This window comes from Prinia subflava, chromosome 6 (assembly GCF_021018805.1).
Source record: "Prinia subflava isolate CZ2003 ecotype Zambia chromosome 6, Cam_Psub_1.2, whole genome shotgun sequence".
NCBI classification, from domain to species: domain Eukaryota; kingdom Metazoa; phylum Chordata; class Aves; order Passeriformes; family Cisticolidae; genus Prinia; species Prinia subflava.
The window spans coordinates 6,836,696-6,857,852 of record NC_086252.1 but is presented as its reverse complement, the minus strand read 5'-3'; the positions used below and the strand labels follow the sequence as shown (position 1 = coordinate 6,857,852).

The 21,157-nt window shown below is 43.7% G+C and overlaps 1 protein-coding gene across 6 annotated transcripts in view; it reads right to left on the bottom strand.

The window, feature by feature from the left end:
* AGAP1 (ArfGAP with GTPase domain, ankyrin repeat and PH domain 1) overlaps positions 1 to 21,157 on the bottom strand; it is a 309,343-nt gene that overhangs the window by 50,157 nt on the left and 238,029 nt on the right. For 3 of the 6 annotated variants that reach the window (XM_063400012.1, XM_063400011.1, XM_063400009.1), the window contains one exon: positions 5,677 to 5,754. The exons of the other annotated variants lie outside the window; for them this stretch is intronic. In XM_063400012.1, the coding sequence (XP_063256082.1) occupies positions 5,677 to 5,754 (78 nt within the window). The remainder of the gene's footprint in view (positions 1 to 5,676; positions 5,755 to 21,157) is intronic. 6 annotated transcript variants of the gene reach the window in all.

Sequence of the window (21,157 nt, the reverse complement as noted above, 5' to 3'; positions counted from 1 at the left end):
TTTTTTTTTTTTTTAAGAGGGAAGGGTGGCTGGGATGGGAAATGAGCCAAAACTGTGAGATTGTGATGATATGGAAGGAAAAACAGCAGAGATTTTTTTTCTTTTAGTGGAAGTGGGCACGGAATCAGTGAATTTTAAGGTGCCCAGCTGTGGCTGCCCCATCCCTGGAAATGTTCCAGTCCAGGCTAGATGGGGCTTGGAGCAACCTGGGCTAGTGGAAGGTGTCCCTGACCATGGCAGGGGTGGAATGAGATGGGCTTTAATGTCCCTTCCAACACAAATCATTCTGGGATTCCAGGGACATTCTTCTCACCATCATCTTTCCATAGTCAACTGCATCTAACCCAAGTTCACATTTATTTTGCTCTGCCAAAAACCAGACACTGCCACAGCCCACCCACTTCTGGAAAATAGAGATGAAATTTCTCTGGAGCAATGGATTGTGGAAGAAAAAACAAACATTCAAGGCATGGCCTCACTGCCTTCCCCATTGCATGTGTTTGTGATGTGGGACTGAGATCAGGTTTAGAAAACCACACTGAAAATTACCACAGGATACAATTAGTCCATAACTTGTTCCAGAGAACTTCATTTAAGTCTAGGGAATGTTGGGAAAACACATGCCCAGAAGCACTCACACCTCTGGGTATCTCTCAGGAGTGGTTCTAAAGAATGTGCACAAATCAGCTTGGTCTCCATTTCCCCTCCCCACCTATTTTACTCTCAATATTAAGAACTGCACAAATAACCACTGACACCTTGCACCAGCGATGGGCACAATTCAAAGTGACAAATTCCTGGAAGATCAGGTTGGGAGGGCCCTCCAGGATCACCTGGTCCAACCTTTCAGCACGGAAAGTCAACGGGAGGGAAGGGCTCCTTTCAGCTGTGCAAAAATCACACCCACCCTGAAAGCTGGCTTTTAAACAAATAAATATTTAGGTATTTCTAAGAAGCCTTTATGAATATTTTGCCAGAACCAGGAATAAGACTGGATCTTCTGCCAGGCTGTGCATTTGTATCTGCCCAACACAGCTGTCTGACACCAGAGGATGCTGGTGCTGCTGCTAATTAACAGTAACTCATCGTGCACATCTGGAGGGCGGTGCCACTCACACAGGAAACACCTCCCAGGAACAAGAAGTCAAGTGCAGCACCAAAACCCCCTTGAAGGCGTTTCAAATGCTCCTGAAGCACCTTCAAGAGCCGAGGTTACAGCCTGAATCCCAGCCAAGCCTGCATCAAGTAACACCCAGACCTATTTAAGCTACTTTTTTACCGCCTCCTCCTCCCTCTCCTGAAAATCTCTTCTGCTCGAGCACCATGACCCTTCATCCTTTCAAAAGGAGGAGAGGGAAGAGCTGCTGGGGTGCCCTGGGAAGCAACAGGAGTTGTTTACAACACACAATTTGTTTACAACGTCCCACGCATGTTAGGTCGCGTTACCTTCTGCCACTCGGTGTGAATTACCCCCTCACTTGGCAGATAAGTATGTTTATTAGCAGCCTCAATTAAGGAAATATTTGTGCCATGTCCCACTGGGCATGGCTATGCTAATACTTCTCTCCCCTTTCCAAACCCAGTGTCTAAATCTAATTAGTTTTGAAAATCAACCCTATCAGGACAATGGAGCTCTGCTATCGCTTGCCCACAGCTCTTGGTAAAGGTTGTGTTCCACTGGAAGAGTTTTATTCTGTTTTAGATCACATTTATCTGAGTGGTGGTGAAAGGCTGAAGGCACTGAAATCCTCTGCCTCATGGGCTCCATGTTTTATTTGGGTGCCAAGACAACACAAGTTGAAAAATTTGTAAAAATTCAGTTTAGACAGACAGGATGTAACTTCCTCCACAGGCACAGCACCACAGCAGCAACAGCAGCACTTTGAAACCAAAGGTAGCCTGCGACTTCACAAGTATCCAGACAAAAAAGTTTTCCCTCAATGCCCAGCAAATCCACCTGAAATCACACATGCAATAGTGAGGAGGGGAAAAATCAGGATTTAATCTCTTTATGCATCCAGAGCCCAGACATTTAATTCCTTAAGATAATCTTCCCTGCTGTGCTGCAAAATCACAGAATGCTTTGGGCTGGAAGGAACCATAAAGGTCCCTTCCAGAAGAACCATCCAGTTCCACCCCCTGCCTGAACACCTTCCACCATCCCAGGTCTCTCCAAGCCCTGTCCAACCTGGCCTTAAACCCCTTGAAATAGAAGAAATAATTCTGTACTTTAATAATACTGCCATGATAACAGGTACAAGGTACTCTTAAAACCAGAGTGGGGTTTGTTTTAAGCCAAACTCACTCCTACTGCCTATTTTTCCCAAGGGACCAAAGGATTGCTTCAAGCCTGGCTGCCTGCAGTAGGGAGCACATGAGACTTTCTCATTGGTCAGTGATTCCCTATGGAAAACCCCCAAAATCTGAAAACTTAAGGGTTTAGGCAAACTCTAAAATCAGTGAAAGTAAGATTTCTTGTAATGAGACAGAACTGATGGAGGAGGGAACTGCAATTTTGTGGCAAGGCAGGGGTCAGGCTCTGCTCCCAGGAACAGGAGAAAGGAAATGGCTTCAAGCTGTGCCAGGGGAGGACATCAGGGGCATTTCTGCATGGAAAGGGTGCTCAGGCATTGAGTGCAGTCCCCATCCCTGGAGGTGTCCAAGGAAGGCCTTGATGTGGCACTCAGGTGACAGGGTGGGGACTGGGCACAGGTTGGACTCGGTGGCCTTGGAGGGTTGCTCCATCCTCAGGGATTCTCTAACACCTTCAGAAGGTTGAGTCCTTCAGCTGGGATCCCACACCTGGTGAAAATCTTGCCCAAAACATTATTTTTGTTGTGAAACAGCCAGCAGAGAGCAGCCCCTCTGATGGGGACGCTCAAGCACAGAGTCCCACACATTGGGGACCACTAAGGCCTTAGGATTTTAGCTTTTCTATTTTTCATCTATTTGTAATCCTGCACTTCTTTAGTGTATAACTCTAAACTCCACACACAGTGTGAGCTGCTGCTCTCCCATTTTGGTCAGACAAAACAATTCCTCTCCAGGCCTGGGGATCAAGGACACCTCACTGCCTCAAGCCCCGAGAAATTAAACAAAAGTGAGTTGGGGGGAGCAAACTTGGGATGAATGACTTCATTATCTGAACCTGTAGCTGGAAGATTAACCCCCAATCTGCAAATGGACCAAACTTACAAAAGCATGAAAACCCATGACCCACTGTCCATTTTTTGGGTGTAGCCCCTGGGGGGGGCTTTGTCTGCCCAAAAAGTAACTGAAGGCCCTTCAATAAATACAACAGCTTTTATTCTCTTAATTTTGTCTGGCCTCTGTTTTTAGGTAGTCCAAAAAGGCAGCACAATCACGCACCCACAGCACAAGTGCAGTACCTGGGCTGCACCTTCCTCCAGCTGCACCTGAGCTCTGCCCACCTGGACACCTCAAAACAGCAGGAGGGTGTTAAAAACACCAGGAGGGTGTTAAAAACACCAGGAGGGTGTTAAAAATGACTGGAGAGCTTTGCAAACCAGGGCTGAACCTGAGGGAAATGTTTCTGCTGTGTAAATAGGTGTGAGTGCAACTGAGCAAGTGTGTGCCAAGGACCAAAGCAGATTTGTTATTCTGGACTGTCATTTCCCATCATCGTTCTCTTTTTTGAAGGCATAATTATCTAAACATGTGGTTTTTAATACTTACAATGCTCATTAACTCCACATTTGCATGTCTCACCATTCCAGCTCTCACACAAAGGCTCACGGTAGCAGCTCAAAGCTATGAACATTGAACCTCCAGCTTTTGGGGGGGATAAAATATCCAAAAAATGATACACTTGCCCAATTTTAGAATTTAATTTTGATGCTGTGTCTCAAAACTTTTTGGGCCATGGCCAGCAGGACCATGTTCCCATACCAAGGTGCCTTCAGTACTTAGTTTGATCAGTAAAATGGAAGACTCCTCAAATTAGACAGGTCCTAACAAAATTTGATCTGTAAAACACAAGGGAATTCCATGTATTTGTTCCTCTTCTGCAGTTTATTAACAGGTAGATAAAAAAATCACAAGCTTCTCAAGCACTAAACCTGTAACAACAAACACCTGACCAGAGGTATATATAATTGGGCTGGGAGGTGTAAACAGCAAATAGAAAATTTAAAATTATTAGTGTCTATGTGGGAAAAAGACAACCCTAAGACCTAGGAATGTATCTGACAGTCACTTTCTGTCTTTTCATATTTTGCACTTCATATTTGAAAAGACAACAAAAGGATCAAACCAGCCAGTTTAGCAGCTCTGAAAGGCAATAATTTTACACTTAGGCTAAGAAATGAAATAAAATTATACTTCAAAAAAAAAAAAAATAAAGCTGCCTTAACAAGCTGGAATAAAACCCCACTTTTGTTTCCTGTGCACACTTTGGCAGGGAGAGTCAGGCCCCCGCCAGCAGCCTGGGCTGTAATTGTGCAAAAAAAGGACGGTGATATAAATCACCAAAGGTTAATGATCAGGATGTGAACAGAGGGACTTGTTTACAGAAATAGCATGCAATTTAAAATTTACAAGAGATTTAATGCCACTGCTTGGCAATCACTAAAATCAACAGCCCAGAAAACAGTGACATTAAGAAAAATATTACAGTTATAATCATTCCAAAATAAGTCAATTAGTGTTAGGGCATGCGCTCGCGATTACTTGACCCATTTGGTTGGCACTTAAGTGAAGAGAAAAAAAAAATCCCCCTCCCTTATAGTGAGATTACTGAGTTGTGACCTATTTTGCATTCCCTATTCCTTACACCATCCCTCTTCCATGCTGCTGGAGATGGTGGTGGTGGCTTTTTTCAACCCCCCCTCCTCCTTGCTTGGTTTCCGAGCCATTCTGACCTTTGACATTTGTAATCATAATAAAAATATATATATGTTAAAAAAAAGTTGATAATTGTGTTGTTCAAATGAAGGTGGAGAGGGGAGGGGGGGAAATAAATACATAAAATTCCATGTGCTATTACACAAAAGGCATGACGGCTGTCTTGGGTGGGGGAAAAAAAAGCAATGTAAGTCAATTTGTGAACTTTGGCACGGGGTGACCTTTAGAAATACAACAATATCCAGAATTTACAAGCAAGAGTAGCACATGCAAATGACCCGGCACTGTCTCGCCTCTGGATTAGAGCTGCAAAGAGCATTATGGAGAAGGCTTGCACAAAACAAATTAAGATTGTTACTTAAATGTCATGGCACACTATTGTATTTGGCTACAGATCATTACACCTGATACTAACACTTTTAAAAACCGTAATAACTTGGGAAATATTACATTGAGTGCCCACATGGAGAAAGGGAAAATATATATATGTATCTCTTAAAAAAAAATAAATAAAAGGAGAAAATGGGTTCCTGAAGTAATTTAAACATCACCACTCCACGACTAGAGGGAAAGGTCAAAATTTAAGTAAGCTGAAAGGAACATGAATGGCAAAATAAAAGGCACGAACAGAAAGATGAAAAGACCAAGTGGAATGACTCTGCAAACACGGGGTGGAAACAAACACGCATGCTTGGGGCAAATCTCATTTCCAGGGGGAAAGGGAGAGAGGCAAGGAGGGCAGAATTCTGGAGAAGTGGGTTTAAAAACGGGGGGAGAGAGGAGGAGTTCGTCTGGGACGGGTGGGTTTGTTACCTTCGGTGTTGGTGCTGCTGCTGCTGTAAATATTTCGCAGGCTACCAACACGGTTTAGTTTCCAAGCTTTGCGTTTGGCTGCGTCCAGAGAGCAGGAGGGGAAGAGAGAGAGAAAAAAACAAAAGAGAATAAAAATAAAGAAAAAAGAAGGGGCAGGAAGGAAATTTTTTTTCTTTTTTTTTAATGAAAAAGGGGAGAAAAGAAACATCAAAAAGCATGTGAAGTAAAATACAAGCACGAGCCTGTTCACACATGAAGAGCTACACACAGAAAATGCACACAAGGACCACTCAGCCCCTGCAATCCACAGCCAATGTGGAAAACCTCGTATTCAGAGTGATTCTTCTTTCAGTCATCACAACATGACACGATTTGACAAGATTAAATGGATCTGCTATTGGAATAGACAAAACGGTCCAGCAGAAGTTAAAAAAAAAAAGGGGGGAGAAAAAAAGGGGAAAAAAAAAAGGAAGTATTTGTGCAGCAGATACAGGACTGGACAAACAAAACAGCTACTGTAAAATGCGGTTTAATTCAAGACAAAACACAGCCAGACAAGAGCTCCTTTTCCTTCAAACGCCTGTGGGGATCACTTGGTGTCTGGAGTTCACCCTTAAACCTCCTTTTACATCATCACCTTTAGAAACTGAGGTGATGATGTAATGACCTTAGATCCTTTTACCAACTAATGTTTGCTGCATTGAGCTCAGAGCAAGTAGAACCATAAAATCCCAGGATGGTTTGGGTTGGAAGGGACCTTAAGGCCCATCTTGTTCCACCCTCTGCCACGGGCAGGGATGCTTTCCACTATCCCAGGCTGCTCCAAAATTCTTCCCCCGCTGCAAAATCCAAGTGATGATTTGGAAAGGAGGAAAAAACAAAAGAGTCTATTCTTTATAGGAAATAGCAACACCCTTGTTTTATTAGAATTGACCCAAGTTTTGAGATCCTCTGAGCTGCTGCTTCACAATTAGCAGAAAATACGGCTCAAAAGCACTCTGTTCCCGGGCTCATCAGGGGAGAGCACATTTTCACCTTCTTTGGAATCTTCAGAACACTTTGGTTAGGCTGGGTTTCATCACACAGGGAGCAGATGAAAGATCTGAGTACACCAGGACACGCGACAGCGACTGGAATAACAGGGAAGTGCTGGAATTACCCTGTCTGGAAGTGTGTAAATGGCACTGGGCTTGGGACAGGGTTTAGTGGTGAGCACGGTAGTGCTGAGCTGGTGGTTGGACTCAGAAATCTTCTAAGGGGCCTCAGACACTTCTCCCTCCCACCACAGATGTCCCTCGCTCTTTAGGATGTCATCAACACCCCACAGCACAGCCAGCAGCAGGATACAATAATTCAAAAATCTTCCTTCAGTATTTATGAGGGAATTTCTGTAATGCCCCATGGAACTCAGACCGAACAGCTGCTCCCAGGGAAAAGGAACAGTGACATGAAGTCATTCCAGGCTTTAACAAAAAGCTCCATTTTCAGCTGAAGAATTAAAGCTGGAGGAGCATTGCCTGAGCCCCCCTGTTAAGCTAGGTATAATTTGAATAAAGCCATCTGCAGGTTTTAATGCTCCATACTGAAAAGGAGGACTGGATTCTGAGTGACATCATCAAATCTAAAAGTGTTTGCATTGGTGCATCCTTCAAGGTGAAAAAACCCTTTCATTTGAAGACCTGTTTAAGAAGTCTCTGCACTAGAGAGGCACAATTGCCCTGCAGAGAACTTGTTTTTCCTCTGAAACATTTACATATAAATAGGCAAAATCGAGGTTTGGCACCCCTCTGAAAGGGAAGATGGTCTCCAGTGCACAGAGACCCTTTCCAGTGCCTTCCCCATTTTTCACATTTAATGGCACGTTTGTGCGAGCAGGAGTGAACCTGTAGCCCGCTTTTCTATTAACCTATTGATGAAATAATCCATTTTAATGTGTTAAGTGTCAGGCCTTTCCCTTCCCTTTAAACAAATGGACTTTTTCCACAGAGATGCTGAGGTCCTGATACATCCACGTGCATCCTTTGGCATCGATTAGGCTCCTGCCTGCTTCCTCCAGGTGCTCTCCTGCCTTTGAGGATTCAATAATGGTTTGGACACTGCCAAGCAAAGCCTCTGCAGGGTGATTGATGTGCCAGGGAGAGCAGAGCCACCCTACCCTGCCTGCCTCTGGAATTACACACTGTTGTTACCCATAACCAGGCTGGAACAGGCCCTGCAGGTCATCATCTGCCTGCTTTGGCTTTGAATTATTTCCCAGGATATTCAGTTTGTCTGCTCTGGATCCACTTCTTGGTCCCACAGTTAAGCCAACAAAAGCTCTTCTTGCCAGCTCCAGAGATATCTATATCTATATCTATATCTATATCTATATCTATATCTATATCTATATCTATATCTATATCTATATCTATATCTATATCTATATCTATATCTATATCTATATCTATATCTATATCTATATCTATATCTATATCTATATCTATATCTATATCTATATCTATATCTATACCTACATCTATATCAACATCTATATCTATACCTACATCTATATCAACATCTATATCTATACCTACATCTATATCAACATCTACATATCTATATATCTACATATCTACAACTATGTCTATATCTACATCTGCATCTATATCTATATCTACATTTACATCTATATCTACAACTATATCTACATCTACATCATCCATATAATCTAGATCTCTATATTATTTAAATCTATGTCTATTATCCAAATCTATTTTCTATATCATATATACACTCAATCAAACAAACCCCAACTGGTGGCCAATAAAATGCTGTAGGAAATAGTTCATTATCTAACAGCAAAACTCCCTAATAAAAAAATTATCTTTAGGGTAAACTAGTTTTTGATCTTGGTGTTTTCTTCCAAAAATGCCACCAAGAGGTGTTTCCAACTAAAGATTCTAGGAAAAAAAAAACCAGACAAACTTTCTCAAAGCTCAAACATCTGGAATGAAGTTAACAACTTTGCAGTATTTAATTTAACTTTTACTGAAGTGGCAAACAGTGTTGGTGGTGGGATATTGAGGATCCAGGGAAGCTGTGGCTGCCCCATCAGGATCAAGCCCAACATCTGAAAAAACACCACCATGGCCACACCAGAAAGTGCCACATTTACCCAGATTTTGAACACCTCCAGTGATGGTGACTGCACCACTGCCCTGGGCAGCCTGTTCTGATGCCTGACCACTCTTTCAGTGCAGAAATTTTCCTTGTCCCTACAAAGGGAGTGGTGGCAGCAGCTGCAGCTCTGGCAGGACATCCAGATGGACCTGGGGACACTCACCATCCCTTTTGAGTGCTCCCCGTGAGCTGAACTACCCCAATGTGTGTAAAATAAGCTTTTACACCTGCACATCTCAGAGTGAGAAGAGGTATGCTGCTATAGGAAGGAGGAAACAAGGCTTCAGCACAGCCTTTTGTTAAGATATGGAGGAACTGGGAATCAATTAAACTTAATCACTCCCAATTACCACCTCTCTTTGTATTTGCTCAGGCAATAACTTTACAGCTGTGAGCAGCCCCTCGCAGACAGAATTTCTGTGTTTGCTTTCTTTAATGGGGCTGCTATTTATTCTCTGCTAATGAATCTGCTTGTCCTGCCTAGCTTTGATTAGTCAGGTTCTGTAGTAAATATGTTTACTACCACTATGATCACGTAGCATCATTTCCAAAAGCAGAAGGTGTTGGTATGAAGGGTTTAAACCCACGTGTGATGTGAGGACACATCTGTTTGTTACCTGGGAAGTTCTCTGAGGATGCTCAGGATATTACAGTCAACAAAACACCGCATTAACCCTTTTCAACCTGCTCCAATTCAGTTCTTTTTTACATTTTGATACGCAGAAACACATTTTTATTCCTGGGAGAGTGTTCCCATGTCCGGTCTAACCCTGAAAACCTCCCTCCAGTGCTGCAGCGAGGCATTCCAGATGTGCTAATGTCACCCCCGGCCCGGCTGTGACAGAGCTCTTTGCTGATTAGATAAATAGAGCTCGGAGAGCTGATTAAAAAGCGCTGCGGCCGCCCGGCTGTGTGTCCGAGCCTCGGCAGCGCGGTGGAGGTGGGAGCGTGCATGAATTACATCCCTGGAGTGTGCTGAGCAGTGCTGATTAAATGAGGCACGCCACAGCCCTCAGCATCAATTATCAGAAATAATAGGATCTCTGCACCTAGGCTGGGGGAAGGGGGCTGCTGTGTGCTTCCAGAGCCGTGTGACAGAAACAGCTCTGGCCAGGCACCCCAGCCACGCTGCTCTGCTCGGGCTGGGCTCTGAGCTCTGAGCACTGAGCACTGAGGAGGGGCTCAGGAAAATCCTCCTCCCACAGCACAGCCAGGGAGCTTCTCCAGGTAACACCTGCCCAGGAAAATCCATTTATAAGAGGCAGATGGAAGGCAAAGCTGAATATTTGGGGATAAACTTCAGCCCTTCGCTTGTTCTTCCTTGAGTTTTCCTGCACCATGAGTGGTTACATCAGGGGCAGGGTGGGGAATTCCCTTTCTTTTTGTCCAACAAGACCCCACTCTTTGGTCAGAGGACTGAAATGGTTTCATTAAGATGCAGCTCAGGAGATTCTCAGATCATGCAAATTTGTCTCTGTGACTGTGAAGGGGCTTGACATTGTCTTATCCTATGTGAAAGCACAAATGACAAAAAATCCTCAAAAAAGGATTAAAAAAAACCCCAAACAAACCCCAGGCCTATCTAATATAGATTTACACATGAATATGTTTACCTAAGTAAAATGAACTGGATACACTGCATTTCAAGATCTGTCCAACACTGAATTTTAAAATAAAGAAACGCCACAAAGTGCATGGACCTTACACAAAACACAGACTCACAGAATGGTTTGGGTTGGACAGGACCTTAAAGATCATTTGGTTCCAAGCCCTGACATGGGAAGGGATGATAAGGATGTTCACTATTTTTCTATTTATTAAATCAGATTTCCACAATGAACCACCTTTAAACACCTGAATGTGACCCTGAAGTTTCCCAACATTTCTGTTTGGAGCAGGAGGGATTATTCAGGACATATGTCCAAAAACATCAAAAAAATGGGGTGACAGGAGATATTTCACATGGCAACAGCCCTTTATATGCCCTTTTTGGATTCCAGAACACTGAGAAAAAACAACTGATGTAAAGTAAATTAAGAAAAGTGCTGAGTTACAGAAATTTCCCCAAACACAATTAAAACTGTATGTCTGGTACAAAAAAACCCAACTCTTTCCTCTGCAATTGAAATCCTTTCCCATGCTCTATTTTAAACCCACAAAACACTCTAAAAGTAATACTTCAAATCATATTAATAGTTAATTACGTTTGGCTTCTCTTCAGCTTTGAACATTTCAAATGAAGGGGAAAAAAATGAAAACACATTCATACTTCTGCTGGTGACAGGGGAAAAAATTTACTTTAATTAAACAGTGCTAAAAATGTTTCCAGTTCTTTTTTTCTTTCCCCCCTTGCAATATTTCTCCTTCCAAACTTCTGCAGTAGGTAAAGGACCCACTAAACGATTTCAGTGCCTTTCCAATACACTATAAACATACAAGATTCCAATTGACAAAAAGGAAATGGTAATTGGAAACATTTTTCTCAGTTTTTCATTATCTGAAGCAGAAAATTATGGCTCTTTTCTACACACACACAAAAAATCCTTTTCAACCACCTAGAAAAATTGTCTTTTAATAAAAGCTTTAAATTATACTATCATATTTCAAAGGCAATGAACAGTTAAAGCAGCTAATCAAAGGTATAATTATTTAATGACTCTGACTGCTGCTATCCAATGGGGCTGGAATGGCTTGGCTGTGATCAGCAGACCCCCAGCTCCAGCTCTGCAAAACAAGGCCTTGGCTGGGAGCATTCCAGCACCCATTCCCAAGGTTAGCTCCTCCAATTTTGGTTGACTTCACCAGGCCAGCTGAGCTATTATGGAATTAAGGGAATCAGTTTGTCACCCTGCCACAGCTTTTTTGTACACATCTGGACTAAAAAAACCCACAAAACAACCGTAAGAGGTTTTCCTGCAGAAGCAATAAAAATATTTCCCTGACAAAAAGGGATTTGTCAAGATCACCATTGATTTTTTTCACTTTTAATGCTGCTTGACAGTTTTCTGTAAACCCCAGCTGCTCCACTTTAGAAATTCAAATGTAAAACTATTCCCCCCTCAAACGTGCTTATTGAAAATTTGTCTTAAATGCATTTTAATATTTTTTATTGGAAGAAATCTTTATTCATTTACTCCAGGTGAGCGAAGTAGTGAGCAAGCAGAGCTTCTGACTCCGTTCCATTGCTTTTGTCATGTCTTTTACAACTGGAAATGTGACTGGAGTAACATGGAATTATCAGGCATTAATTACCAGAGCTATGCAGGAGTGTACAGTGCACCTTGGCTTATTTTTGGTTTATAACAGAGCAGTGTGTGTCATTACACCTGAGCCTCAACCCTAAATATGAACTTCTCTTATACTTTTTCTGTTGTACTGAATTCCTTTTGGTTTTGGCTACACAGAATTAGATTTCACAGAATCACAAAGGCTGGAAAAGACCTCCAAGATTATCGAGTCCAGAGTTTGACCAAATGCCACAAAGCCAACAGCAAAGTGCCACAAATGTTCAATTTTGAATAAAATGAATGGGATGGTGACTCCACCGCTTCCCTGGGCAGCCTGCTCCATCTGATCCAAGATATTGGACCCTCTGGAATTTCAAAGATATCCACCTTTCTATCCAATTCCCCCGATCCTGGGGTCAGTCTCATGCTTGTACCAGGCTCACGGGAGCTCAGGTGACAGCAGCACCTGGGGTGGCACTGGAAACCAGACACGGGGAGGGAGCCACCCCTCCCAGCCCTGCACCTTGCAGCCAGAGCTGCCTCCAGGATCAAAGGGGACATCCAGGGATGCCACACCTGGCAGGAGTGGAACCTGTGACAACAAAGCCTGCTTGATGGGACATCAAAACCGCCCGGGCTTTGGGAGCCTTCCTGGCAAAGCTGCCATTGTCATGGAATAGCTCAGCCTGGAAGGGTCATGCAGTCCAACCTCCCTGCAAGAACAATTCCTGCAGAACACAAAATGCACCTTCATTAAACCCCTCTCAATGCATTTGGAGGGAGATCAGGAAAAAAACAGCATGTGGGACGGCTGAAGAGGAAGCAGGATCTGGGGGAAGAATCCAGGGAACTTCTGCCAAGGAGCAAGCAAAAACTGAGCCAGGACCCAGGAAACACCAATATTTATGAAATTCTTCCAGCTCTCATTTCCTGGAGATTTTTTGTAGATACAAGTGACGAAGAATTTGATTTTCCCAATGCCCAGGTTAGGCATCAGTGTCACTCTGATATTCCAGCTTTGACTTACTCTAAAACATAAACTACTGAATAGAAATCAGAATCACTGTTACCATCTTCCATTTTGCTCACCTTTAATCCACATCATCCACCCTACTGCAAAAGGTAAGTTCACACTTGGGAATCAAAAACCGAGGCACACAACAACATACAAGCCCCAGACGTGTATATGTAACACAAATGTGAATTCTTTGTGAATTTTCATCACTTGTGAAAATAAGCAGGAGCCAACCTGCCAGTGTTAGGTATTAATAGTTCAGCATGTCACTCTGCTTGTGGTGCAACTTCTCATGTGAGAGTAGGGATTCCTCACTGGAAAAATCCTGGCTGGAGAGATTTATTGTGTCAAGGCCTTTCCCTACAAAGTGCTCAGCCACCTGTGATGATTATTTCTCTATAAACCTGAATGATCATGCTAAGACAGGATGCTCTCCACAGAACCATTTAGGCTGGAAAATACCTTTATTACCATCTCCCTTTTTGCCTGAGCTTCTGTATCGCCCTGCACTGACAGAGAAGGAGACTTCCAGTTCCTTGCCTTGGCTAAATTGGAAACCACAGACCTGCAGATGTTGGGTCCCTCAGTACAAGGAGGACAACCTGAGCATGGAGGGTTCACTGGAACTCTGAGTGTGGTAGAAATCCCTGCTCAGTAGCGCACCCATAACACCCACAAACTTAGCTGTGTTAGCAGGAAACAGGACAGGGCAAGGGGGAATGGTTTAAAACTGCCAGAGGGAAATTGGGATGGATGGGATGTTGGGAATGAATTGTTCCCTGTGAGGGTGGGGAGGCTCTGGTGGTGACACAGGGTGTCAGAGAAGCTGTGGCTGCCCCTGGATTCCTGGAGGTGTCCAAGGCCAGGCTGGATGGGGCTTGGAGGAGCCTGGGACAGTGGAAGGTGTCCCTGCCCATGGCACTGGATGGGCTTTAAAGTCCCTTCCAGACCAAACCATTCTAGGATAAATCCATTACTTTGCATTTTAGAACTCCTCAGAGCCTGCACAATTTAACAGGCACCTAAAAGCCAGCAATGGGACAAAGCAGCACAGAATTTTCACAAGGAGTTTACGAACTTCCCTGTTTATCTTCCCAAACTCACTGCTGAAGCAATGCTTACTGCACAGGTCTCAATCTCTTTGGGGAAGGAGTCTTAACCTAGCCCTCTTCCTAGGGAGAAATCAAGTACTAAGACATGCAGTAGGAACAGAAAAATTCTTTCCAAGGGCAGAGACAACATTTTGTCTCCTCTCCACAGATTGCATTTCCAAGAGCTTCACCCACGGGAAGCTGCTACCACCTATGGCTGCCTTGGGTGGGACTCCTCAGATTTGATGTTAATTTGCACAATACCAGTGAAAAATGTAGAAACCACGAAGCTGAAGATGTTTGTGATTTGCTGCTACCCAGAATCTGCCCAGATCTTTGCACAAATCCAGCCAGCTCAGGGCTGTGGCTGCTCTTACACAAAGGTTGTCATCTCTGTAATTTGACATTTGTAATTTGACTTTTTTTCCAAAGCTGTGGTTGCTGGAAATCCCTGGGGAGCTGCTGTGGTTAGCTCTGGAATGAAGTCAGGAAAAGGAGGATGGGATGTGCTATTTGCATATTTTGAACACTTCAGACAGGGCACACACAAACACCGCACGGCTGAGAGACCAAGCCAGGAATTTACAGACTCCCACCAAAGTCGTGCTGCCTTTCAAAACCCTGAGTAACAACTGCATGTGGCCTGTGAAGACAGATATTAACTCCTGAATTTACATCAGCTGCTGGTGTCACAGGCTCCCTTACAAGCCCAGTTGTTAACTACTAACTGGCTCAACCACGGCGCCTGTTACTAATCGCTTATTGAATAATGGAAGTGACACAACTGATAAAAGGTTTCAATCCTGGAAAAAAATGATTTATAGTATTTCACTCCACTGGCACTGTTATTTGTGTGACAAATGGTCGGACAGGCACCAGTTAATCTCCACACACCTCCAACTCGGATGTGGCAGCTCCTGCCGGAGCATCCCAATAATCAGGCTCTGCTATCAGCGCAGCCACACCGGCTGAGGGGCTGAATGCTGGCATTTTATCAAGGCTGAGCCCCAAATCAATTCCCCCAGTGCATTTTATTTTGGGGTGGTGGGGGGACAGGGAGAGCATGGCTAGGAAGAGGAGTGTCCTGATAAACACAAGAAGGAGCAGCTCAGATCGGCCCCGCTCCTCTGGCGCAGAGATGAAATCGTCAATACCACTGAGGCACTCATGATCTCAGAAGGCTCCAGATCCTTTATGGATTTTTCCTGACGGCCAAAGCTGAACTGCAGCATCACCCACAGCTGTCAAGGCTGTTATGTTGCAGTGTAATATCACTGTGCACTGCAAATCCCATCTTGCCCTCAGCTCGGAGAGAGGGATGGGGCTGCTTCTGAGGCAGAACAGGCCAGGATTTCCCCCCTTGAGAAATGAATGGAGTTTTAAATTTACAAGCAGCAGAGCAACAACACCTTTATCTCATTGGTTGTAGCAGCAGCATCCTGCTCCCTGTAGAAGTCAAACCTATTTTACCAAGCTGCTCCTTCAACAGCAGCAAACCCCTCAGAGTGCTGAGCTTCCACGAGTCTGCATTATTCTGTCGGGTTACTTTTCAGCTTCACACCCAAAATATGCCATTTTTCTCATTCAGAAAAATCATTTCCACATCTATAAAAATTCTGCCACCCCCTGCCACGGGCAGGGACACCTTCTGCTATCCCAGGCTGCTCCAAGCTCCATCCAACCTGGCCTTGGGCACTGCCAGGGATCCAGGGGCAGCCACAGCTGCTCTGGGCACCCTGTGCCAGGGCCTGCCCACCCTGCCAGGGAAGGATTTCTTCCCAATACTGGATCTAAACCTGGACAGAGAACACAAAGCCCCAGCAGATGAATCTCTGGGTTGGCCACAGAAAGAAAAGAGCTCAGTTTGCACACAGGAGAACATTCAGAGGAGAGCGGGATAAGAGGACCTGATAAAGCAGAAGCAGCAAGATTCTTCTTCAGAAGGCCTAAAAGATCTCTGGAGCGGTAAAAATCCTACAGGCTGCACTCCCAGTAGTAGGAGAAATGCAGATGGAGTATGAAGATGACTGATACCACGGGAAGCAAGGAAAAAATCCCCATTCACAACTGCTTCTTGTGATCTCAGGTCTAACACGGTGTATTTGCTCTTGAAAGATACTTGTGATAATGCGACATTCAAAATTGCTCAGCTTTTTATCCCCTGACAATCTCCTGTGAGAGACTTGGAAAACTCTGCTACTTTGCCAATGGCAATGACTTTCTAACCATACCACAGATCAGCCTTCCCAGGATTTCATACCGGATCAGTATGAGGTTCAATAATACACAGATTCTTCAGGACCCCTTCCCTCTTTTCAATTACAAGCATAATATCCTCTTCTGATTTTTCCAGTTCCCTGCAACATTCCCACTGCTGTAAGAGCCCTTCAAAATTATATGACCTTTCCAGGTGGAGTTAACTAGCAGGCACAGAAATGCCACAAAAAACACTAATCCAAAACTATTGCCAAAACACTGTGCCATCATAGCTTAATAAAGGTTGATACAGATTATTTCCTTTAGTGGGCATATCTGGACTTGCTTGGTAGGCAAGAACAAATGGGTTTGGTAAAGAAACTGAGCATGAAAATCCCAGTAAAACAAGGTGCAATCAAAAGCTCATGAGAAAATCAGAGCTATTGGCTAGACACTGCACTCCTGGCTTTCCCCAGAGTGACAGAACTTTGTCCCCAGGTGAGCTGCAATGTCACTGAGAGGATACAAACCCCTTAAAAATGCTGTGCCAAATACAGTCAGCTTTTCCTGCTTGGAATGGGAATAAGCTGGATGTGCTGAAAAATTGTGAGTAATCAGTTTCTGCTCTGAAGTTAGTGTCAGTGTCAAAGAGGAGAACCTCACCTCATTGATCTGTGTAGCACAGGGAAGCAGATTCACCCAAAAAACGGAGGGGAAATCATGAAACCTGACCCCAGAGATGTACAGCAGGGATAGAAACAGGCATTTGGAGGGAATCTCTTCTACTTCATCTCTCAGCATTCCCACAGCTCCCATTTCAGCCTAGTCCTTCCCTCCTACCCCCTTGATAAGTGGCTGGACTTCTGACTAAAACTGCCATCACGGAGGTGTCTGGCAGTACATTTACTTGCACATTAAAATCTCCATCACCTCTGTCCACAAAGCTTTTTAGCACAAAAACAAAAAAGAGAGGATAAAAAAAATTATATTCACTTTGAATTTGTCCATCAAACTGGAGTTGATGTGCTAGGACAGACGCACAAAAAAATGAGCACCCAGTAGGGACTAAGAGCTAAGAGGTGACAATTCCTACAGGTGTGAGCATGGCATTGCCTTGAAATGACAAAACCTCTTTGTATTTCACAGGGATTCCATGATCTGCTTCTCTCTGGAAGGATAACTGGAACGAACAAGAATCCTCTTAATGTTCCTTGTATATTCAACACCCTCCTCCAAGCAGGACCAAAGCCCAGCACAATTCTGACAAGCAGAGACTCAAAGAGATTCAATGTGCTGGCTCCTTTGCTGCTTAAAAAACCCATTTTGGATTTTATTCTGGCTCTGGGGGACAGTTTATGTCAATCTTTTCTTCTTTTCTTTTTCCACAAGTGTTGCAGGTTAAACTTTGTGCCTAACAACCCTGACAGTGTCCCTTCACATTTTTTAGACGAGCCATTGAGTAGCATTATGACAAATTATGGGGCCTGATGATATGTAAAAGGGACATCTCCTCCACTCAGAGGCTGTGGAGGAAATAAAAAGACTGAAAGAAGTATTCCTGGCCAAAAAAAAAAAAAAAAGCTATGTGGGGAAGCAGCAAAGTTCATTATGTATAGATTATTCATGATTCAGGAGTTCATTATTAATGGATTATTTACAAGTATTTCCAGAGTGCTGTCAGCTGTTCCCCTGGGAATAGTTTTTCAATAATATCCACAACTTAAAGAAAGAATGATGAGCTATATTGATATTTTTATTACTAAAGGCAGCAGGTAATCATCAATATGTTTAAGAGAAAAGCGAAGACCTATTTCTAACCTCCTCCACAGTTATTTTTTCATGTCACAACAGCTCTGGGCATATCCTGTACTCTTTAGTTAGTAATAAATGACAGTGCTGCACTTAAAACCTTGTGTATATGTAATTTTGTAGCAGCAGATCATGATGTTCTGTGACTCTGGGATTCTACGTAGACCTGCTCTTAAAAAATAAAATAAAATAAAATTTAAAAATAAAATAAAATAAAATAAAGTCTAAGATCACACCATAAACTGAAGCCCAGGTCTCCTCTTCCACAGAGGGAAACCTCCCCATCATTCCACTACATCCCATTCCTCCATGGGTTACCCAAGCTCAGCTTCTTACTTCACATCTGGGATCCAAAGTTTAACCATAAGCAGTGGTGACCTAATTATTAATGAGTTTGCCTGAACAAACTGGTGTCTAATTGTACACAGAGAGACTGAGAAATAAAGATTCCAGCTGACAAATCACTAAAAATTAATCAATTTTCACATTTTCCTTATAATCACTATGGATCCTCACACCAGAGTCTTTAGGTAATCTGGTGAGCATTAACTTACATTTTACCTTATTATTAAAAATATTAAGCACATATTAATCAATGATTTATTACAATTAGGTTTGTTCTAATTTAATTAAACACTGAGGCCTCTTAAGTATTCTGTGGAACTCAGGTATGTTGCCTGGCAAGTGGGGTCTTTCTGAAAATAATTTTTCAGGAATCTTCAGTGATATTTTAGAGATCTCCGAATGGGAACTATTACCATGGATGAGAGCTTAGTTTTAGGATGAAAATGTACATTAGTCACCGGGTAAGTATTGCCAGACTTCCTTCCCTACACCCACCTTTCCAGGCTCAGACTGCTGGGTCATTCCTGTGTGATAAACACCAGATCTCACCATAAAATGGTGTTTATTTACAGGAAAAATGCAAGCAGTTATTTCGGACTGCCCATTCAAAGCCACGCACTGAATGGTGGCCAGCCAACCAAAAAGCCATTATGTGTGTGACAATGCTGATGCTGAGCCCAAAGTAATAACATTGCTTCCAATTTTAAGGTTAAGTAAACCATGAACTGCCCTTTTCTGTATAAATATGTTGGTTAAAGCGTTCAAGTTGTCTAGAAACGGGCTGGATCCTTTTGGTTTTGTTTGCCACTACAGAGCTTCACCTTGGCTGAAAAGCCCGTGTTTACCATCGTCACAAACCAGCCAGCATCACTAACAATTCTCAAATGAGGATTTAAACAGTAAAATAGCCTTTTTTAAAAAATGCTTTCCCCTCAGAAAGCTTATGGGACCACTGCACACTGCACGCAGCCACTGCAGCCCCAAAGGGAAGCGCCAGGGGAAGCAGAAAGAAGAGGGAGCTGAAACAGTCGTGGAGCTGCTCTTGGAGTTCCTTGGCACATGGAGCAGAGGCAGAAACACTCCAGCCCTGCTTTGTCATCCCCCAGCAGAGTCCAGCTCGTCCTCCCTGGATCGAGGAGAGGCACCCGGAGCAGCGGGAAGGAGCCGAAGTCACATCATGTCACTGTGAGCCTCCCTCGGAAAGACACAGGGAGCCACAAATTTGGGAGAGCAGAAAGCAGCAGGGAGAATCCCCCCTTTGTTTATTACTTCCTATTATATACTTTCAGCAAGGTGACCATGGATTGGAGAGTGGCATTCCGACCTCTCAACCACATTGGTCAAAGGGACTGTCATTCAACCTCCCCTTCTCTTGGAGAAGGAATTCAGAACAATGGCAATATGTACAAAACATGATCTTCTTGTTTACATGAACAAGAGTGAGAAGGTGCACACTTCTACTTTAATATGAACGCTCAGAAAACCAGGAGAATCTCATGGTGACAGCGTCAATCCGCGCCGGCCTGGAGGGCGCAAGGAGGCCGTGGGGCCAGCAAGGCCACAGCTCCCCTCACGGGATGAGCCCTGCAGGGTGACAGCCCAAACCTGAAAAATTCCTTTTTGTCAAAAAGCCCACAGATATTTCCCACATCCCAGCATCCCACAGGGGCTTTGCCGTGACTCACGGAGCCTCGCGGAGCTGCCCCTGTTAAACAACCACGTATCCCACAGGCAGCAGGCTCAAACAACAGAGCCCACACTGCAAGAAAGCCAACAGAACCAATGAGGGAGAATTTCTCTCCTTGCAAAGTTCACTTTCTGAGGATTTTTCCTCCCTGATGGAGATCAAGATGGAAAATTTCAAGCTGCCCTTCAGGTTTCTTATGATTCGGGCACCAAAGATGCATCAAGAGGCCCCAGAGTCAAACCCTGGCACAGGGATGAGCACACAGAGCTCAGCAAATACCAGCCCAGAGGAGCTTCTCTTCCAAAGGAAGGGAAAAAAGGAGTCTCATAGTTCTTCTGAGCTGCCTGGAAGTTGTAAAATGTTACTACAAAACAGGCACAAATCTCCCCCGCAAACCAGGATCTGGAATTTCAGACAATAGCTGATCCCAAATTCATTGGAACAAAACCAACAGCTCTGTTTCAAAGAGCAAAACCCACCAAGAGGACTTTTTTAAACTGTGAATTCTGATCTGGCCCCTATGTGGGAGGTGAGAACTGATTTAAAGAAGACAAAAAATAATAATAAAAAAATTAAAGCTGCTTTTTTAGGGGTGGGACTGGTCAATTTGAGCTTAGTTTTAGGGAAAAAACCGCCCACCATCCAAATAAAAGGGAAGCAGTAGAAGAGGGGCAGTACCATGAGGGGGGCATTTAGTGGCCGGAACACTTTCAGGAAAGGCTGGGAGCCTGCAGGACTGCAAGAATTTCAGGCAGGTGGAGAAAAATTGTACTGATTAATGGAAATAAAATTTTGGGGTGATAGCAGGGCTTTTAAATTGCATTTTTCCATCCCCTGTCACGGCACATTCCAAACATAAGCTCTTCATTTGATGCAAGGATAATACAGCATTGTACTCCAGCTTACTATAAAGTCCTACTCCCATCTCTTTGAACCACACATGCATCCAAAC